A 21,675-nucleotide genomic window follows, 5' to 3' on the forward strand; every position below is an offset into this window, starting at 1 on the left:
TGTTCTTGTAGATATAAATAGTAGTAACTGGCACAAATGGTGATACAGCCATAGACTATATAAATACATGCTAGAGCAGTAAAGCAAATAGAGAAGCGCGTATGTCAAACAAATGTCACGCAAATGTTGGCAGGTAGACCATTTAAAAATGATTGCCGCTTTTAATGCTTGACTTTAAAGCACGACATATCCCTAAACTTCTTCTCCAGTACTAGCATGTACAGTAGTACTATGTTAAGGCATATTCTTTTAACGTTAAAAACGATCTCTAACACAGCTCTGAAGAAGACAGAGTAGTCAAAAAGTAGTCAAAAAAATAGTTATTGGTTATGTTTTTAATATAAAACATTACTTGTGCACATACATCTGCACTTCGCTGTATGGCCGCGTTTTTAATATTACAAATCCCATAAACACTGTGGTGCCATAGAGAGTAACATATTTCCCTATTGTTTTCACACTGTGTTGACTTGCCATTTACTTGGACTGCTTCGTAATATTTCCGACGGTCCCTGAAGGTGTGTACTGACTGAGGAGGCTCCTCCCCAACAACAGTTCCCGACCTCCGACGAGAATTGAAGCTGCCACATTCAAGAGGAACCTAAAGGCGACCTGGCAGCATTTTCTACACTCCCTCCACTTTCTCCGGGGTAGTCACGGGATTTCAATGTTCAGCCTGCTCTTTGTAAGTACTTAATTACCATAAATTAGTATTATTGACCCTATTGAACTTGTCTCTGATCTGATCGCAGCTACACAGATCCGCAGGAGGTTAGAAGTTGGGCTACATATTGTTTAGATGATTAGCACAACACAAGGGAGCTAAAGTAAGTTACATGTATAAGACGGAGTGTAGCCACGTTAGCTCGCAGAAAATATAGGCTACGCACCATTACACTGTTAAACATTGTGCCAACGTGTAGTAATACAAGTATTCCCCCCGTCCTCTATTACGTTATCTCTAAAAAAGCGAGTCGTATCTCTCTCTTCTCTCCTCCAGCGTTGCTGGGGAAAAGCAAAGTGACGGAGATGAGCTAACATGCTAACCAATATAGCTTCGTTAGCATGCTAGCAGGGCTAAGGCTATTTCCTAGACTAACAATACGATACATCTTCATATTTTTTGACTAGCAGTATTATTGTGGTACCAGTTGGTTATCTTTTTAACAACAACACGTTATATTTATTTTGCCATGTTGTTGTCTGATCTGAACGTCGTCCGCAATTTCATAAAATAAGGGCTAGTTTTACCCATAGCTGCACAATGAGCTATTGCCATCAGTAAAGGTGGCTTTTCTCATAAACATCCAGCTTAACATTCACGATTTTTTGGTTTCAACTAATGTCTAGGCATTGGCGACAGCAGCACCGTCTTAAGATATGTACAATATATCCAGTTTGTGTGATTTCCAGTATGTATTTTAGCTGCTTTTGGTGTTGGGTAGTGGACTCGACAGACGTCGGTAGTAGTGAGAAGCTTGGCCAGAGGTATAGATGGCGGCTGAGCTAACTGCCTTCCGCCCTTTGTGACAGATCTTGACCCAGAGCATGGTTGACTCATTATTGAAGCCACATGTCAGGCTAACGTATTAATAACAAAAGAAAGTTCTCGACAACTTGATATTTCCTGTCTGTTTCATTGTGTCCTGGTTATTGTCGAACTGCTGTCTTTATTGTTAACTAGCCGGTTTTTACTCAGTTAATTCGCCAGCCTTGCATGTCAAAATATAGCTAGCATTGAGGTTTTGTGAGTATATAATTTAGCCTTGACTGTTTTTTTTAAAGGCACCCCACCATTTAGCCATGTTGGATGAAGTGAAATGAGGAAATGCACTTGGGGAGGAAGTTGACTCGAGCAGCTGTGACACTAAAGGCCGCAGCACATTCCCATGCCTCTCAGTTTTCAATTTATGACCTTCCTATGGTTTCAGTCTCTGCTCTGTAATAAATTCTAGTGGGTGGCTGATACAAATGAATAGCTTGGAACACTCCTACCAACATGGGTGGATAAGTCAATGAGTAACTGGTGTAACAGGTAAGCTAATTACATTCCTGCCTATGAGTCACTGCAAGGTGACCCAATTTTCCTGCAGATAATACTGAAGATGATCCGTTCAATGCCATCACTCATCCAAACAAACTGAGGGCATGGCAATTATTGTAGAAGTAACTTGTTATTCCTGTTATAATTATGAGATATGTGTAAAATTCCAATAACTGCAAATGTATTGCCAGCAACAATAACACCCACATTCTTTAATAAAAAGAATGGGGTTTACAACTTTTAAGACGTATCACTCAGTCTTTATTTTCTATTCAGGTTGTATTGTGGAAGTAGGTCACTCATACTTGTGTTAAAGCTCTGTGTTAAAGCTAATTGACTGTCCAATCTAGAAATAGCTAGCTTCTCTTAGTGCACTGAGAGCACAGCCTGCAGCTGAAGGCAGTCCTATACAGTGGGAAGCCCTCATTCATGGGATACCACACTTTAAGTCAAACTCCCTTTATCTCATTATTGTGCACATTTGTAAGTTATGCAACTGCAAAGGCAACCCTATCCTTCATTTTGTTGCATCATTGTTGGAATCTGACAAAGAAATATCTTCCTTTTGCATTGCAGTGTTATGCTTGTTTCATTTGGTGTGCATGAAGACTGAAGTCTCTTGTCTTTGTTCTAAATCTAGCTAACTGCTTGCATGACATTTTCACACCAACAGAATGGTGGTTCCGTTGTCTACGGGCAGCATAAAGAAAGGCAATGTGACAAGTGGGGAAGTTCTCAGCCTTGGTTACCGTAAATGAGAAAGGCGAGCCCAGTGTACAGTAACATGACACCAATTTACAGAGGAGGTTACTGGGGGAGAAGAGCACCTATGTTGTGGCCTGCTGGCAGCCGGCCCATCTAGCCACAGGGTGGCTGTGAGTGTTGAAAGGTAGGGTTGAAGAGGCCCGTTCCACAGAGACTGGTTTAACAGATTTGGCCAATTTAAAATCGAGTTATGCCCCCGGGTGTCTGGCAGTGGTGAGAATGGAACATAAGCTTTAGTTTTACTATGTGTTAGCTTGCTAAGATCCCTGGCTCCAGAGCACCTTTGTTGTGTTGAAATCAGCCCAAAGTGGAAAGCTAGGATTAGATGCCCACACTTGCTTTTTGCCTTCACATTTCCAGCCATTTAGTGAAAAGCCATATGTAATTATGCATTAGTAGCCATGGGTACCTTGTGTGTTTCTTATCCTGTGTGTTGGTTAATCATGCCCTACTCGGCACGGTGTTCGTTTACTGTAGTTGCCACAGCGCTGAGAGAAAGAAAAGGCAGTGTCTCTATAGCGCTGCCAGTGCCTGACAGACTGACACCTCTGACTTCTAGATGCTGCTGTGCAAGGCTGCCTTTTGAAGCTATAGCAACAGGTAGGAATAGGATCTTCCTTTGTTATTTGTGTTTACAGCGTCCATGTCTAGTTACAGCTGCTCTAAGCAGGGACAAACACTGTCAATGCACAAACATGCTATAGTAAAGCATGTTGTTATTGTTATTAGAGCTGTTGTTTGTAGGTGTATGTTGTTGCTCACCTTCAATGATCTAGAAAGGGTTCTAGGTTTGAAGCAACTGTAGTCTAGAAAATGCTGGGATATTACACCTAAACAAGCTTGCTATGTTTTTTTATCGCCTAGGCACTGTTATGCTTGTCACTGGAACATGGCTTTTTCTCCGTTTCCTTAAGCAGCTTGTAAAATGCCAGAAATCAGTGGCTACCTCTCGCAACACGACTCAAACTAATTCATTGCGGCCATAATCACGGATTTCATTTTGTACTTGAAGCTGATGTTAAGATCACAGGACAAGGAAGTTGGATTTTATGTTATACGTGTCTAGATCAGTGCTTATGGGCGGCCATCCTGACTGTCCTCACTGCACCCCCCTACTGCGTCTTCATCTTTGCTCTTTGAATATTTAAAGAGAGCACCATGGCTCTTCTCTGATCTCTTCATAAGGGACACCACAATTCCCAGCAGGAGCACTTGTTGCTACTGCTGAGATAATCGTTGGTATGGCAACAGGCATCCCTCGATGCTGCTGTCACAGGTCCAACTTAGTTTCCAAATGTCAGAAGAATGGATGCCACAGTGGGACTCACTGCCCCTCTCGGGGAGAATGTGAGCACACTTTCTCCTCTCTGTTGCCGAGCGTTGGGCCTCCTGTAATCAAAAACTTGTTTCTGTTTTAGATTAGAAAATCACTATGATTAGTTACTAATCACTGTTTTTTCAGTCATAATTGTGCCCTACATTGACTCTGGTATATATTTCTGACATCTTAATACTCAGATGAACTCACAATCCAGACACACGCATACCTTTAGCGCCCCAGAAAGTGTCTGTCAGTTATTTCACTGTGAGGAAACGCCTTGTCTTCACACTGAATAATGTGTATTATTGTTGTGCAGATCTTTGCTACACCTGCTAATTTGTTCTTCAAGCTTTAGTATTCACTATTCATGCCTCGGTGTGTTGGCAAACAGGTGGAGGTGTGTATCACTGCTGTGACAAATGTCTCTGTCTAGACACGGTGATGCTTTATCTGGGGTGGATTTTAAGGATTGTGACTAGCGTATGATGTATCCAAGGAGTTGCGGATGGCTGAATAATGTCCCTAGACCTATATACCAGAGGAAAATTTGAAGGAAAATGTAACTATCCTTTCTTTGGGAGGTTGCAGCGGTTTTGTAAGAATACAATCAATGTTGGTTATAGACTGATCTGTTAGTAGCTCATTGAACGCAGTATAAGGGACTACTTCCCCCCTGTCTGCTGACTTACTTTCAACTACACTGCGACATCATATCCATGGATGTTTGAGCGGATGACTTTTTAACAGAGCTTCTGTGATCCATTATAACATTAGGAAAATATTCAAACCACTGGACTGACACAGGTTAACGTTCAATCATTTAGAGCTCTAACAGGAATGTTTCAATTATATTTGAATGCATAACCCTGAACGCACACAAATAGTTTTATGCTGGATTAATTCTGTAGGCATAGCACGACATTATATTCAGTGGTTTAACAGTTACAACGTTATTCTCTTTCCCCCTGTCTCTTTAAACTGTTGGCTATCGCCGTTAGGTGTTTAATCTGTTGAAGTGTGATTAAAAGTGCTGCTTCAACTAAAACAGAACAGCCTTATATTTGGATATGTTTTCTCCTTTTCATTCCTACTTCCAAGGTACTGAGCGCTGGTCTCTTTCAGTCCTTTCCAGAGACGATCAGTCCCCCCTGCTCGTCCTCCCCCCTAAGCGCTATCAGAGGCCTTTGATCGTCACACTGTTTATCTGTGCTCACTCTGAGGATGCAAAGCAGTGTGATAAGTGGGCTTTGCCTTGTGCGAGTACGTGCACACGGGGTGTTGGAAATAAGAGGGATACATACCCCCCCCCCCCCCCCCCCTCCCCCCCAGCCCGTTTACACGGACACAAGCAGCGTGAGCAACAACAAGTCCTCTGCGGGCTCCTGTCCTCTGGGAGCAGAGAGACCTGTGCTGAATCAGGGACCGAATGAGGACAACAACATTTAGATTGGCAATAAATCAACTGTCATCAGAATCTTTCTACACATATCATTTGGGTTTTCTCAATTTGGATAGAAACATGGATCACACATGGACAAATGACTAATAAATAAGGCTTGATACAGCGCTTCAGCATTAAAAGCCGATGACAAAGCAAATTAAGTTCAGGTGCACACCTATTTGCATCAACATAACATATCAAGCTAACACAGATGACTAAGTAAGCGATAAGTGGTTGTAAAGTAGACGAACTTCAGATCCTAACAGCGCTAAACAGTCTCTATAATGACGAAATGTTTTTCTGTGTCTGCTCTGACAAACTGCAGAACAGGTCTTTGTGTGATATGCAGATGGCATGTTCTAAGGCTATAAGAAATGTTACAGAAGTGATAAAAAAAACTAATGCTGTAGCTCTTCCCCATGCCACGACATATGCGTTATTGTCTGTTCGTTTATGAGACAGTACGTACCGTAGAAATGACAAATTGTGTATGGAAGTATTGAATTCTAGTAGTCACTGTGTTCTCTGCAAGTTATCTTCACTGATCAGTGGTTGACCAAATAGTTTCTAGAGAATGAAAGGCCCCTGTCAATGTATGATACGCAGTATGAAAACAAGTGGACTGTCTTTTTACCAAAATAATGATGAGTCATTCTCAGGCAAGCGATCAATCATTTAAACTGCCTGTAAACCTAAAAGCATATCAATATTTAAGCATGTCAACTTAAAAGCTCTGTGTTGGTACCCCAGGGTTAGAGCTATTCTCGTCAGGGCATCATGTTATATCATAGCTTTACTTTATTTTCAATCACTTGTTTACTTTTTATGTTGGCTTTGATTTTTGGAATTTCTAAATGTCTCCTGTTTTTTTGAATACGTTGTGCAACAAAATACTTGTACAATTAAAAATGGAACTAGTAAACATGGAAAGTAAACCACCAATGTTGCCCCACAGCAGCTTTCTTATATGAAGTCTCATCCATCAATCCTTTTTCTGTCTGTGAGCACGCTGGTGCTAAGCCTTTTGTCAGTACGGTTCACTTTTGATGCTTCTATCCTCGCATGCCCTCTCTACAGACATTTGCCAATTTTTTTACAAAGCGTGTGAATCTTTAAACCCTTTAAGAGGTCTGCCATGGCTGGACGAGTCCGACTTGTAGGCAGCCTTGAGGCTTTTCAGTGGCCGTTTGAGTGTCTGGACCCCCAACCTATTTCTAGGCTTGATCAAACACAGTCCACCCACATACGCGCTATAACAGGAGGGGTGTTTGGTTTTCTGTACAAGCACGTTTAAATGGAAAGTATTAATAAATGTTTTTAATACAGATCTTCGGTTTCAGTTTGTTAAACATACAAGATCTTTGTACCCTATAGTTTGTTGCTCTCTTATCACCTTTGGAAGGCAATGTGCTTTCTCCACAGAGACGTCTTGTCCTGTGGTTTTCTTTTAAATCCATTTTCTTCCCAAAGTGGGGAGCCTGTAAATCTGTGGTAATCCACATGTGAAAGACACACGTTTATTATGTTTTAACCCGAGACAACCACAACCCTGACTCAGGTAAACACAGACATGACCTGTGATTCATGTCCCAGTTATAATGCTCTGACTAGGTGACTGTAGTAGCCTTTTATTAGAGCTCATATTCACAGGTTTTCGCTGTGCTGCATTTTGTTATTCCATCTGAACATGTATGAATATAATGCTGCCGTATGATGAAGCACAAATTAAGAGTGGCTGCACAATATTTTTAAACCTGGAGAAGAAGTTACTGAATTTGGCTTTCAAATGAGTTAATTTACCAATTTAATGGAGGCTTTTCCTAAAACCATGGAAGAGACCTATTTGATTTTATTCATTTCCTAGGTGACATGGTAAAATGTATACATTTCTTTAAAAAGAAAAGTATTTATTTAAAGCTTCAGATTTTTACATTTCTTCTTTTTTAATTTCTTTTACATTTTGTGAAAGAAGATCACATAAAACATCATACATTTATTTGGTTTGCTCTTTGGATTTATATTTTAATATTTATTTGGTCTAGTCTGATATTATTTGAAGTACAATTTAGCCAAGATAGTACCATACTTAAGTTTCTATGTGGTCAAATATTTTAATCAAAATCTAGGAGCCAGCAATTGCGCCAAATTGAGTAATCTGAGGGGGGTGCCATTTTCACATGTTGTAAGACGGAAAGCCCATGTTCTCTAGAGTTTTAAAAACCTCAAAGGTGAATACAAATTTCTGTGAAATGTTACAAAGATGAAAGCCAACATTTTGAATCCAGTCTGTATCAAACCTCCTGCTCGTTGTGGATGAATGGCCTCCTGGAGTCTGTTGTTGTGGTTTGCTGGCAACTCTTCCCACACCTCCACAACAGCAACCCTACCCTACCCTCATGGCAGGTGGAATAAAGGTGCTTTTCTTAGAAAGGTTTTGAATGGATGTGTACCAGCGCTCTGCGACATTCTCAGAAATCCATGGGTAGGCACGTTATCAGAATTGAGCCAACAAAGCGCGAGGCCACACATAATCTACTGACTTGAATATCACTTCCAGCACGCCGCTCCTGTTTGCAAACCCCTGGGGGTGTGCTGCTCACAAGGAGGCACAGCAACGCTTTGGGATCTGCTTTGGGAGTTTCGCACATTGCCTCTATCTCTCAGTGCCATCCTGTTCCAGCATGCCTGGATATTTCAGTCTTGCTTGTTACTCTAGATAAACTGGTGAGGCTCAGAGAAACGGATTAGTAGCTTAACTAGTGTAGCTCTTTGTAGTTCTGTGTGTGTTTGTTTGCACGTCCGTTTGTCTTTCTGTGCTTTCAAACATGATTGATGGCGAGGGAGGATGGTGCACGCTATTTCCTTTTATGTGTGTACTGTTTGCTGAATGGTGTGTTGACCTGTCACCATACCCCGCATTTGACCTTCCCCGTCAGTCTTGGACTGTGTCCCAAAGGTCCGTAGCATACTCTGGTCGTCTTTGAGCATGAAGTCAATGCTCTCATCTTGTGACACTTGTTCCATTAAGTTCATTTTCAGTCTTTTAAGGCCAACTTTAACCCAAATTTGTTTAGGAGATATTTAGTGATGCTTTGATCTCTTTCAAACTACGTCAAACATGAAAACATTTAAAGGTTGAATAGGGTAACTGTCAACTGACAAAAAGGGAAGAAAACCAGTCCTGCCTTTTTGTATGTGACATTTCATAAATAGTGTTTCGGAGAAAGCAATTTCCCCTGTGCTTATGCTATGATATAATAAGCTCGTTAAATACAAACACAGAAGTGTATTGCTAGGTATGCATCCTGCGCCGCTGATGGATTGACACCTTAAAGGACCAACTAAACGTACTGTTGATGCATCTAAAGGGAGACTCTTTCTTTCCCCGATAATCAAAAGGTCCGGACAGTACTTAACCCAAAGTTGTTTCAAATAAGAAAGTGGTAGACTTGCAGCGCCTAGCCCAGAACAGACGATTAGCGTGGCCTTGTAAAGAAAAGAAACATGTAGACTTGGTGGTTGCAGCGGTCCGAGACCATTTCCTGCGTCTGACTTGTCATATTTGGTGATTGCCACAGCTGCTTTGAAAATGCAGTTCTACGTAAACAGTGGCTTTCAAGATGTTACGCAGTGTTAAAGGACAGTATCACACTGGGGTAATCTCAATTGCGTGATGGCAATAGAAGAGTGATTTCCGAAAGTTTGATGGTGTACTGTACGACGAGTGTGACATTTTCAACCAGCTTGTGTGTGCAGCGGTTGTCCTTGACTTTGAAAATGAGGAGCTAACTATAGGTGGACTGACCCACACCCAAGTTTGACACCAACTTTCACACTTGCAAGTTCTGCAAAAAAAATGCTATGTCTAGAAAAATAACTTCTTAACACAAGTGTGAAAGACACCCTTAAAGTGGAAACGTGTCCGTCAGTAGAGGTATTCCGTACGTTCTCTGTTCAGCTTCTCACCGTCATTGAGCTCTGCAGCTGTTGCTGCTACTTTTCGTTTCCCAGCACTAGTTTGACATGAATGAGTACTCTCTTTATCTCTACTTTGGTTTGTACGAGCACAAAGTTGGGTTGAAAACGGCTCCAATTTGAGATCCTCCCATCCATCATATCAACTTAATTGACGTCACTGCGAGGAGCCAGCTGGACCAATGGGCAGGTGTGATCCTCTGTTTTATCTCTGCCGTATTCGCTCTAAACTTGACACTTCTTTTTGGCCTGTTTAATTTAGCTTATCCATTGTTATGTCGTCTTGATGATTTCTCTTCACATCTTACCAGCTTTCCTTATGTAACTATTACCTCCTTGACATTTCCAAGCTTATCTTTCATTTTCACAGAGGCCACAGGAATGATAACATGTAACATTTGGCCTCATTTCTATTCCCACTGATGACTGTAGGTTTGATTGTGACTGTCGATAGTTTCAAAAGGCTTTATTTGGACATTTCAAATGAACACACTACTTCCCTTTCCCCTTGTTGTTATGCACTTGTTTACACTCTTCTACAGAGTTGTCTGAAAGGAGAAGTGGGTGCACAGAGTGTAACAAGCAGGTGGGTATGTGGGCCAAGAGTGTCAGAGCCTTTATCTTTCTTGTGCCGCCCGTGCGGCTCCCACACAGCAGAGAAACCCTCCAGCTGCTTCAAGGCAGTACAGTCTGGTCATGCCCGGTCTGCCTCCAGTCAAAACAGCAACCTCAGAGCAGCAGACTGGGCTGCACTCAATACTCACATCTTTGAAACTGGACTCAGACATTTTGTGTTAAAGTGTTTTACCACCATGCCCTTCCAGTCTGTATATCCTGTGTCCAGACATTTGGCCTCATTTACTTGTGTGTGTGCTTTCCATGCTAATTTTAGAACAACCCCTCGCCCTGTGACTATCTCAACTGTTCATAGTGTATGCATAAAGCTGTGGTGGTGCGCGAATGATGAGGATTGGCCACCTGACGGCTATCGGGTGTCGAGAAGAGCTGCCCACGGCCTTCGCTCTACAATTAGAGTCTCGCGGCAGTAAAATCCCCAACAATGTGGAGGGCTTTCAATTAGGACTCCCACTCTGCAATCACTTTACAACTTCCACAGTCTGATATTATGAGCTGTCAATAGTAAATATTAAGTCATATAATCTGCTACTGTATTGCCACGATAAGAAGCAGTTGCCCTATATTTTCAACTCAAGTCAAATTACATTTAAACAGGTGTTTTATCATTCTTTTTTAAAACTTGGTGTTATGCTTTGCTAGAAAGACTGAGTTAGCGCTTGCAGGATACCCGTGGCCTGATTCCCATTCTTTTAGGACTTTATCACCTGTTTTAAGTTTGTGTGTCCTTTTCTGTCCTGAGATATCGCGGGCCTTATCAGCGAGTACTCTTACTCCCTGCTCTCACACTTCCCATCCTACTCTCTTTCTCTCTGTTCTTTCTCATGAGTCACTATAGGAGATTTCCAGCAGGGGCATTGGGTCATTCATTGACTTTTGAAATGCCGCTTTGCCAAGACAATCAATACAACGACTGTAGAGGAGGAATCACTAGTTGGGATGAAATATGACCCTTTTGTTAATCATTTAGTATTAAAGTAAAAGTGTTCCGAGTCTTCTGTTAATCTTCAGTTTAAAAAAACACGTTACTTTAGGAAACTGCATCATTCAAAGTGCTTTTGGACACAAGGACAACCTGATCAATCCTTTAAATGACTGGTTTATAATAAAAGTAAACATCAGTTGTAGCTAAAAATGACTGTATACCTTTTCCTAGATTTTTAATCTAAAGTAAAACTGCATTTCTCCAACCCATGTGTAACTGAGCTGTCGGGGGCTCAGTGCATGCATGGCATTTGTAAACACTACACATTGTTTCCTGTGTGGTGAAACCCTGTATGTTTTCTTCCACAAACAGAGTAAGTGTTTGTTTTGTTCTTCCTGCATCTGTGCAGTGTGTATCTGCAGAACCAGTTTGCAAATTTCAGAGTGATTTGCATGTGTTCCCGGCAGCGCGGGCTTGGTATTACCACAGCATACCCACTTCTCTATTGACAAGCTCAGTCAACACTTTTAGTCGTCTACATTAAATTCAAAAATGACTCTCCTTCAATCCATCTGTATGGCTAATGAAGCGTTGGCTGGTTAAGTAGGCATGACTATTCTTTGTTATGTCTCCGTTTATACCGGTATGATCTTTTAAAATAGCCTTTTTGCTCTTTTGTAAGGCTACTTTTGGATGCATTTTAAACCCAGACTGTATGAAGTCACTTGGTGCATCTGGGCAACCATCCACAAACCAGCTGCTCTTCATCTTTTAGCATAAGCTGTCATTGTGGTGTCCTTGGTGTGTCTGCTAGCTCTTTTTCTCTTCAGTTTTTTCCTCCATGTTTCAGTCTCTCTTTAATGTCTACTCTCCTTCCGCAGTCAGGTTCACCTTAGCCTTTCTGAAGGATTAGAAGCAGACGAGCCGTTTCACGTCCAGTTACCCTTTTTCCCACCCCCAGCTTCAGTTGTCTGCATGCATTGTGTTCGGTACCGCTCAGAGGCGGTAATTAAAGGCCGCACGGAGGATCTCGGCGTCATGCAAAGGAAAAAGAAAATTCAAGGCTGTTTTTTTTAGTGTTGCCAAGTATAAAAGAAAAGGGAAGAGGAAATATATTTATGGTTGATACATCCACACGACAGAGGCTCTGTGGTTGGCATTTACCGGAGTGGAGTGGGAGCAAGAAAAAAAAAAGAGTGTTAAAAAGTGGCCTTGGGTTGCTAAGAATTCGATAGCTAGTCCTTAACTGGGTCTTTTTTGGGAAAACCATACTTAAAATGAACCGGTGGGGTTATGGACTCAATATAAAGGTATATACTGTCTTAGAGTTAGGTTAAATATCCTGAGCAAGCAAGAGAAAACCAGACGCAGATTCTTGTCTCGAAGGTGAAAAGAGGGAGCGTGGGACTGAAACGCTCGGCCTGTTTGAAGCTTTGCCCACCCTGCAATCCTCACCTTGTGACTACTGCCTGTGACACAGTGCTGAAGTCCAAGCCCTTTCTCTCTGCTTCCCACCCACCACTTGTGTGTGTGTATGAGCGTGTGTGAGTAGTCAGTGCAGTGATAGCAACTTTCGTCATCCAATTTCCCTCTACTCTGCTCCCCCCCCACCACCCCCACACTTTGCCCTGAGACGGTTCCAGCCAGTTTGTGGCGGCTGGGTTTAGACTGTCGAGGACTTGGCACAGTTTGACTGACTGCTCCCTCTCTGGCTTGTTACAAACATACCATTACCTGTGCCGTAAGACACCCTGCATGTGTGTGCGCTCCATACTGAGCATATTATTAGCTTCCATTCTGGCGACAGGTGGTAAATCGAAAGCGGTGATGTAATCCAAAGGTGTAGCCGGAGCGCAGCAGACGCTCAACTAAGGCTATAAGGTGGACAGGCCATGATGGGGCCTTTTCTTGAGTATCTGGACTTGAAATGTACGTGTTGAGCAGTCTGACTAAAGCTTTCTTCTACCCTTTTTAAAAACTTCTTTTAAGCATACTACGGTACAGATTAGGTTTCAGTTCATTTTGAATGAATATAAAAGGTCACCGAAAGGATTGTGAAATCAGTTTTATGTTGTGTTGTTATGTTTTAAGGTGTGGCTGGGCGATGTAGAAATCAAATATCACGGTAACTCGCCGTCAAATACCAGGAAAAGACAACACTACCTGGCCTTGTATCAGGATATACAGCTCTAAAAAAAATTAAGAGACCACTGCTGCATTATCAGTGTCTCTGGTTTCACTATTTATAGGTTTGTTTTTGAGTTCATTTTTTTATTGTATTGTATAAACTATTGAGAACATTTCTCTGTGTTGGGATTCAACAGACACTGGAATGGCTGCCATACATGTAGAGGTAAAGATTTAAGAAACATTTGGAGTGGTCTCTTTAATTTTCTCCGGAGCTGTATCATATGTTGCCCAGCTCCAGGTTGGTGTAAGACTGAGGAAAGTCTATCACTGCAATGTTTCTAAATAATATTGGGAGTTAACTTTTTTTTCCTGTAAAGTAAACTCCATATAGGATTTTGCCGCATCATCACAATCTGCTTTATATAATGGAATCATAATAAATATTTGAGGTGGCAATTTTTTCGTTGTCTTCCAAATAAGGCAACGGGAAATGATGGCGTCTTTCTGCTGCCAAAAATACAACATATTGCTTATTAAAATAAAACAAATTAAACACAATTATTTCCCAAATTCAGGGGGAAATCACGGATCGAATATAAACCAATAATGCTGAACTTCTGATGTTTCCCAAAATGTGCCGTTCATATGTGGCGAACCCTAAGAAACTGCACTTCGCTAAGTCTCCAGCAGGCGTGTTTTTGCGATGTCACCATGTAACTTTAACGTTGTGCTTCTCTCTCTCTCTCTCTGCAGGTTTTCTGTGTTGACTTGAGCCGTACCTATATGGCGTGTGTGAGCGGGGAATTCTGCCAGGCACAGCACCTCACCTCCGTGGAGAAGTGAATCGGCCGCCCCCCGAGGGACTACGCTACCCGGAAACCCCCCTGACTGCCAGCACGCTAGGAACTGCTGTCTAATCCAAAGTCCCCCCTGGGATACCGCGTAGTCCTTGGCCCGACTGCCCTGCCCTGCCCCAACCAATACGACAACTCTTTGCTCTCCGCTTTCTCCTCGAACAGCCAATCACAAACAGCTCTCCTGAATGGGGTAAACTGATTGGATGACTCCTGGATAGTCTCTCCCATCTTTTTTCTTTTTTTTTTTCTTTCAATTTTTGTATGATTTCATTTTTCACATCCCGGAGTACTGTGGACTAGTCTATCCGTCTTGTTACCCTGTTCTGTGTGCATCATCCCATAGTTGAACACCTGTTGTCCTTCTGACCCATTCTCCACCACGTGTTGTCACTTCTATTTATTCTACCCTTCTATGAATACATAATTCTCCTAGCAGTCTTTGCTGACTTCTGAGCCAACAGTCGCTTTCGTTTTGTAAGAGTATTGTATTGTAATTGTTTTTAAAGCCGTCTCGCCAACATGAACCGCCCCGCTGCAGTCGAGATTAACCACGAGTGCATGAGGTTCCTCATCACCCACAACCCCACCAACGCCACGCTCAACAAGTTCACTGAGGTATGAACACATCGGTTTGTGCGACTATACATCCTGAGTTTCGTACATAGCCCCGTTTCTTACGTCCTCTCTTTTTGATGTCTGTCAGGACCTGAAGAAGTGTGATGTGAACACACTGGTGAGAGTTTGTGATGCCACCTACGATAAGACTCCAGTAGAGAAGGAAGGGATTCAGGTCCTGGTAAGAATTGGCACACACACACACACACACACACACACACACACACACACACACACACACACACACACACACACACACACACACACACACACTAGCAGCCATTTCTACCGTGTGTTTATCTCACGGTCTTCTTCTGTCTCCCGTAGGACTGGCCTTTCGATGACGGTGCTCCTCCGCCCACCCAGATTGTGGACGACTGGCTCAAGCTGCTCAACACCAAGTTCAGAGAGGAACCCGGCTGCTGCGTCGCTGTGCACTGTGTGGCAGGACTCGGCCGGTGAGTGGACAGCTGCAATATTTTGAGTCTGGATCAACTTTTTTAAACAACCTCTGCTCAAGCCCTGGGCTCAGATCGGTCAGTAACACTGAAGTCCTTGCTCAAATACAACAACAGATGTGTTAGCCTCGCTCTCTTTGTAAGATCGGTTGTGAAAGAGTAAGTGTGTGAGACGGTGAGTAAGAAACTGAACGTAGCAGTGCAGGGTGTGTAAGGTTTATTTATCTGGTAAGCTCAGTAACCGTGTCTTGCTTACAACCCGCTGATAACAGCCAATTGGTCTTTCCGAAAGCTGGTGACAACAATGGCTTCAGTTCACTTAAGGTGGACTTACCCTGTTTAAGGTGGAACTAGGCCTGTTTTTCCTCAAATATCAATACACTTTTATTTCTAAAGAATATTTAACATTGGAATAAGACGACATTTTAAATATCCAAAGTAAATCCATTCTGTCAGCAAAAATTGCTCTTGAATAAAAAAAATAACAACGTACAGTGGGGGAAAAAAGTATTTAGTCAGCCACCAATTTTGCAAGTTCTCCCATTTAAAAAGATGAGAGATGCCTGTAATTTTTATCATAGGTATACTTCAACTATGAGAGACAGAATGGGGGAAACAATCCAGGAAATCACATTGTAGGATTTTTAATGAATTAATTGATAACTTCCTCAGTAAAATAAGTATTTGGTCACCTACAAACAAGCAAGATTTCTGGCTCTCACAGACCTGTAACTTCTTCTTTAAGAGGCTCCTCTGTCCTCCACTCGTTACCTGTATTAATGGCACCTTTTTGAACTCGTTATCAGTATAAAAGACACCTGTCCACAACCTCAAACAGTCATACCAAACTCCACTATGGCCAAGACCAAAGAGCTGTCAAAAGAGACCAGAGACAAAATTATACACCTGCACCAGGCTGGGAAAACTGAATCTGCAATAGGTAAGCAGCTTAGTGTGAAGAAATAAACTGTGGGAGCAATTATTAGAAAATGGAAGACATACAAGACCACTGCTAATCTCCCTCAATCTGGGGCTCCACGCAAGATCTCACCCCGTGGGGTCAAAATGATCACAAGAACGGTGAGCAAAAATCCCAGAACCACACGGGGGGACCTAGTGAATGACCTGCAGAGAGCTGGGACCAAAGTAACAGAGGCTTCCATCAGTAACACACTACGCCGCCAGGGACTTAAATCCTGCAGTTCCAGACGTGTCCCCCTGCTTAAGCCAGTACATGTCCAGGCCCGTCTGAAGTTTGCTAGAGGGGATTTGGATGATCCAGAAGAGGATTGGGAGAATGTCATATGGTCAGATGAAACCAAAATAGAACTTTTTGGTAAAAACTCAACTCGTCGTGTTTGGAGGAGAAAGAATGCAGAGTTGCATCCAAAGAACACCATACCTACTGTGAAGCATGGGGGTGGAAACATCATGCTTTGGGGCTGTTTTTCTGCAAAGGGACCAGGACGACTGATCCGTGTAAAGGAAAGAATGAATGGGGCCATGTATCGTGAGATTTAGAGTGAAAACCTCCTTCCATCAGCAAGGGCACTGAAGATGAAGCGTGGCTGGGTCTTTCAGCATGACAATGATCCCAAACACACCGCCAGGGCAACGAAGGAGTGGCTTCGTAAGAAGCATATCAAGGTCCTGGAGTGGCCTAGCCAGTCTCCAGATCTCAACCCCATAGAAAATCTTTGGAGGGAGTTGAAAGTCCGTGTTGCCCAGTGACAGCCCCAAAACATCACTGCTTTAGAGGAGATCTGCATGGAGGAATGGGCCAAAATACCAGCAACAGTGTGTGAAAACCTTGTGAAGACTTACAGAAAACGTTTGACCTCTGTCATTGCCAACAAAGGGTATATAACAAAGTATTGAGATGAACTTTTGTTATTGACCAAATACTTATTTTCCACAATCATTTGAAATAAATTCATTAAAAATCCTACAAGGTGATTTTCTGGATTTCTTTTCTCATTCTGTCTCTCATAGTTGAGGTATACCTATGATAAAAATTACAGGCATCTCTCATCTTTTTAAATGGGAGAACTTGCACAATTGGTGGCTGACTAAATACTTTTTTGCCCCACTGTATATAAAAAAATAGACCTGTTGCTGATAAGAAAAAAAAAACCAATAACTACCACACACAACCGAAACAATAAATAAAATGGACTATCACGTCTCTGTAAACAAAATTGCACTTCAATAAATATTAAACATTAGGCCCAGACATAAAGAGTGATACATTCCTTAACAGGCAAAACTGCCAATCCAGTTAGGACCTTTGTAAAAAAAAACACCACTAAATGCCCCAGTGGTTGTGGGCTGTCGGGAAGACTGAGACTCTGTAGCTTCAGTTGTAGTTTTTTTTCCCAGCTGGGAAAACTGCATCGGATGATTATGCTTTAGGTACAGATGCAAGTTTGTTGTATTGGCGCTTTTAGTTGCTACTGTTTTACAACAGATACCGGCTCGTTTAGGTTAAGTGATTCACCGTGGTCATTCGGTTTGAATCCGAAGTGCTCCCACGCTGCAGCTGTCGCGTTCGGCTTTGAAACCAATTCCATCTTTGTTTTTATTCCTCCAAATCACAGCTAGTGTTTGCTCTGGCTTGCTACTCCTCACAGGGCTGCCATGCTGCATTCCGTGATACGCGCAAGGGGCGGGGCCCTGCCTCCCCACACAAGACAGAGTGACTGATAAGAGGGTTCACATGACAGACACGAGGAAAACAAACAAGTGTTCAAATGGTACTTCTCGAGGCCGGCAAAAGTATCGAGTTTATATTAATTTATCGTACGATTGATGATTGATTATCGCGACAGGCCTAGGTGGAACAGCTATTGAGTTTCGGCACTGTAAGAGTCAGGCAACACAAAAAGCAAAATGACTAATTGGTAAATGTTTCAAGTTTATAAATAGGTTGGTTTATTCTGCTAATCTGCCGGTATCATCCTCGTTTCAACTCTCCAGCTCTTACTTGTTGCTTCTTCAGTGTTCATCACACACCCTTTTGCTGGCTTGGCTAGGTGTGAAACTAGACGTGCTGTACTGTGTCTGTCCCTGTTTTCCTTGTCTCATCTTGAATGTACACAGCCTCTCTTCCTGCTCCCGTCAATGCGATGCAAATAGGCAATAAGCTGGTTTAAGTTCTCTATCGATAACATTCTGTCGCCTCTCTGGGCCTGAGAGAGAAAAAGGGCAATTACATTTGCATGTGATCTTTCCGTCGGTCACGAGGCCGTGCAAATATCATACTCGTAGACCGATGTGACAGTGAGTTACTGACGAGAAGTTATGGCGAATAACAAACACAAGTGTGAAAACAAAGAAGGCAGAAGCACATGACGTGGGCGAACTGGTGTGAAAGAGTCTTTCCGGACCGCGAGTGCACAATAAGCCAATCAGTTCCTCAACGGCTTCCAGCATTTTGCATCGCTTCGGCATTCCAGAGGTTCTATAATTACCGGTGTTGGTCAGACGGGCATTTTCTGAATTCATCTCTTCTTCCTCGTCCTGTTTACTGCAGTGTGCTTTCAGTGTGGGAGGCTGCCTTGTTGTTGTTGTCCTTTCTTTAACGATATTCTCATCCCCCGTTCCACACTATCGCACCATTTTTCCTTCTCGTTTCCTTTCTATCCCTCCCTTGTCACACACCATCCCTCGTGAATTGTGTGTGAGAGAAAAGCCTCTGAAGGAAATGCCCTGTCAGCACGGAGATTTGACCCCGCCAAGTGGACTAGAACGTTTTTGTATTTATTTTTTTCTCTCGTGGTGAGAAAAGAGAAGCTTGTCTTACTGTAACTTATCACATTTTTGTGTGTGTGTGAGGCCCACGGTGTGAGCACCGTGCCTCAGCAGGGCCACACTGAACTTGCGCACCCCCTGTTGATTTCCCAGGCCCTGTTTCCCAGGTTTAAACCCCCCCCCCCCCCCCCTCACTGCCCCTCTACCGTATTACTATGGAGCCATGTGAACCTTGGCATTTAATCTTCTGTTCTCCCTCTCCCTCTTCCTGTGATTCTCTCGCTGTCTCCTTGAATGGGTGCGTTGGATTTCTTCACCCCTCAGAGCTCCAGTCTTGGTGGCCTTAGCCCTCATTGAAAGTGGGATGAAGTATGAGGATGCTGTGCAGTTCATAAGGCAGTAAGTACACTTCCCTACTTTGTGCTTTAAATAGTCTTAAATCAGTTAGTAGTGACAAAAAACAAGGTTTGTGTGAAGTCAATTTGGTTTTTGTCAAAAGATATGCATTTTTGTCCCTTGGTCTGTCTATGAATGTTGACATTTGTCCGTCTATAGACTTAAGTGATCATTCTAGTAAGTTCCACACTTCCAGTGTTAACCTTCCGGCTGAGAGGAAGTTACTGCTCCCAGCCCAGAATAATTGCACATTGACCCCAGAGAAATGGCAATTTAATGTGTTTATTACTTTATTTGTACAGATTAAACAAACATCGTATAACTTGTTAATTATTGAGCATTAATCGAGCTGGCAGGTGGATTTGGTTGCCTTTGGACAGAGCCAGCCTAGCTACTTCACCCTGGTTCAATTGTATCATAAACTAAGCTAACCTATATTTTTGGAGTTAGAGTGTCTACACTGTCACTTAAACGTTATTTTTGATTAAATATACGAGTGGTGTTGCTCTTCACCTTTCATTCCTCTTTAAGAAAGTGTAAAAGTATATTTGCCTAAACAATATAAATGATATTCTATACAAAATATGTATTCTAACAATGAAAGGTAGGTTTTCTGCAGTATAGGGCAACACGTGCATTATAATGCATATCATTACAGTAATGACCACAGTGTTCTCTTCTGTGGATATTATTAACCTAATCTCTGCCCTCCCCCTTTCCCCTCTGCTTTCCACAGGAAGAGACGTGGAGCCTTCAACTCCAAACAGCTTCTTTACCTCGAGAAATACAGACCCAAAATGCGTCTGCGATTCAAGGATACCAACAGCCACAACTGCTGCGTGCAGTAGGCTTTCTGTCGGTGCATCTTTCTTAATGCGCATCATGTGGGGGGGTCTTCCAACACAGGAAGATTACAAAAAAAAAAAAAAAAATGAAGAGAGTGCTATCAGTAATTATTGTGATGATTTGTTAACACTGAGTCATGGCTAAATGATCAGAGAGCTAGCAAGTGATGGAATGAATGAAACCAGATCTGGGGATCCACCAGCCGAACCAATGAATGGAAGGTCAAAGCACACAGAAAGGCCCGCCTCCCGGTTACGATGTTCAACCACGGGCCACAATTTTTCAACTCGAGTCCATCCTGTTTTTTATTTTTTTTATTTTTGTTTCAGTTGTAATCATGGGATAGCATTTTCCATTTTGTGAATTTTTATTTTTACACAAACAAAAGGTGATGACAAGACGAAAGGTTAAATGATTTTTATTTCCATATAATTATTGATATTTTAGGCCAGAAAAATGTACCTTTTTTAAGAAATACATTTTTAAACTTTGAACACATTGTGACTGTCCATATTTTGGTTTTGGGGTGTTATTTTTATTTGCACAAAAACTCAAAGGTTCACCAGAAAATGCAGTAATGTTTTCTTTTTACCCTTCACTTGCTTAACGTCACTTTCAGTTTTAGGGGTTCACTCAGTTTGAATATGTCTGCAATATTTATTCACGAGATATGATATGTGTGGCAGTTATGAGTTTGGCAGGGGCAAGGACACTTTGTTATCCAATAGTTTTGTTGTTGTTTTTTTTTTTTATCCTTTGAGAGCCATGATTTTTATTTCATCATCATTTTTTTTTAAGTCTCGTTGGAGTGCAATAATCAGTCCACCTCAGATACGCCCTCCAAACCCTGCTGCATCGTACACACTCACACATACACTTCATACAGTCAGTTTAACAGGAAAAACTCAACAACAGGTACTTCTCCTGCTCTCAGTCATTCTCCTTTACGGGGCTACAATAGGACTTCCCTAATTATGCATATTTAAACACACACACACACAGAGCCTAAGATTCAATCTGAAAGACAACGTGGAGAAGAATGAAAATGGTCAGTTTTTTATCATTGTACCCATTTTGAAAACATCCCCAATTCGTATTGGTTCTTTAAAGATAAATAAATTGAAATAAAAAGCAAATATGTGTCTTTTTTTACGTGTTGAGTGTTTGTTGTGGTTTGTGGATGTATTTGGAATTAACATTGACACCTACAAGATATTTCTACTGATATTCTCTAGGCTACTCTGGGATGTCTCTGCCATCTTTAGTTTTAAAGTTTCAAAATGATCAAAATCAAAGCACAGTTTTTTCACTTATAGCACATCTTGTGATTCTGTTTTTGAATTGAGCCACCACTTGCACTCTGTCATCACTCATACTCTTGGGGTCGCAGACAGTGCGCTCATGGTCCATGTCAGTCAAAGCCTGCCCTACATGTCCTCTCCCCAGCAGAGGGTGAGTCAGCACCACGTGGAACGCACTGGACACCCGGCTACAGAGAAATGACTCACGACACCAA

General features: G+C 42.1%; 1 protein-coding gene across 1 annotated transcript; it reads left to right on the forward strand.

Moving 5' to 3' along the window:
* Positions 1–311: 311 nt before the first annotated feature.
* ptp4a2b (protein tyrosine phosphatase 4A2b) lies at positions 312–21,295 on the forward strand. The gene is made up of 7 exons (XM_063898641.1): positions 312–685; positions 13,991–14,284; positions 14,601–14,709; positions 14,798–14,890; positions 15,037–15,167; positions 19,242–19,316; positions 20,050–21,295. Exons 2-7 carry the CDS (start codon positions 14,280–14,282, stop codon positions 20,159–20,161), a joined length of 525 nt encoding a protein of 174 aa, XP_063754711.1. The 5' UTR covers positions 312–685; positions 13,991–14,279; the 3' UTR covers positions 20,162–21,295.
* Positions 21,296–21,675: the final 380 nt, after the last annotated feature.

The sequence above is a fragment of the Eleginops maclovinus genome, chromosome 13 (assembly GCF_036324505.1).
Source record: "Eleginops maclovinus isolate JMC-PN-2008 ecotype Puerto Natales chromosome 13, JC_Emac_rtc_rv5, whole genome shotgun sequence".
NCBI classification, from domain to species: domain Eukaryota; kingdom Metazoa; phylum Chordata; class Actinopteri; order Perciformes; family Eleginopidae; genus Eleginops; species Eleginops maclovinus.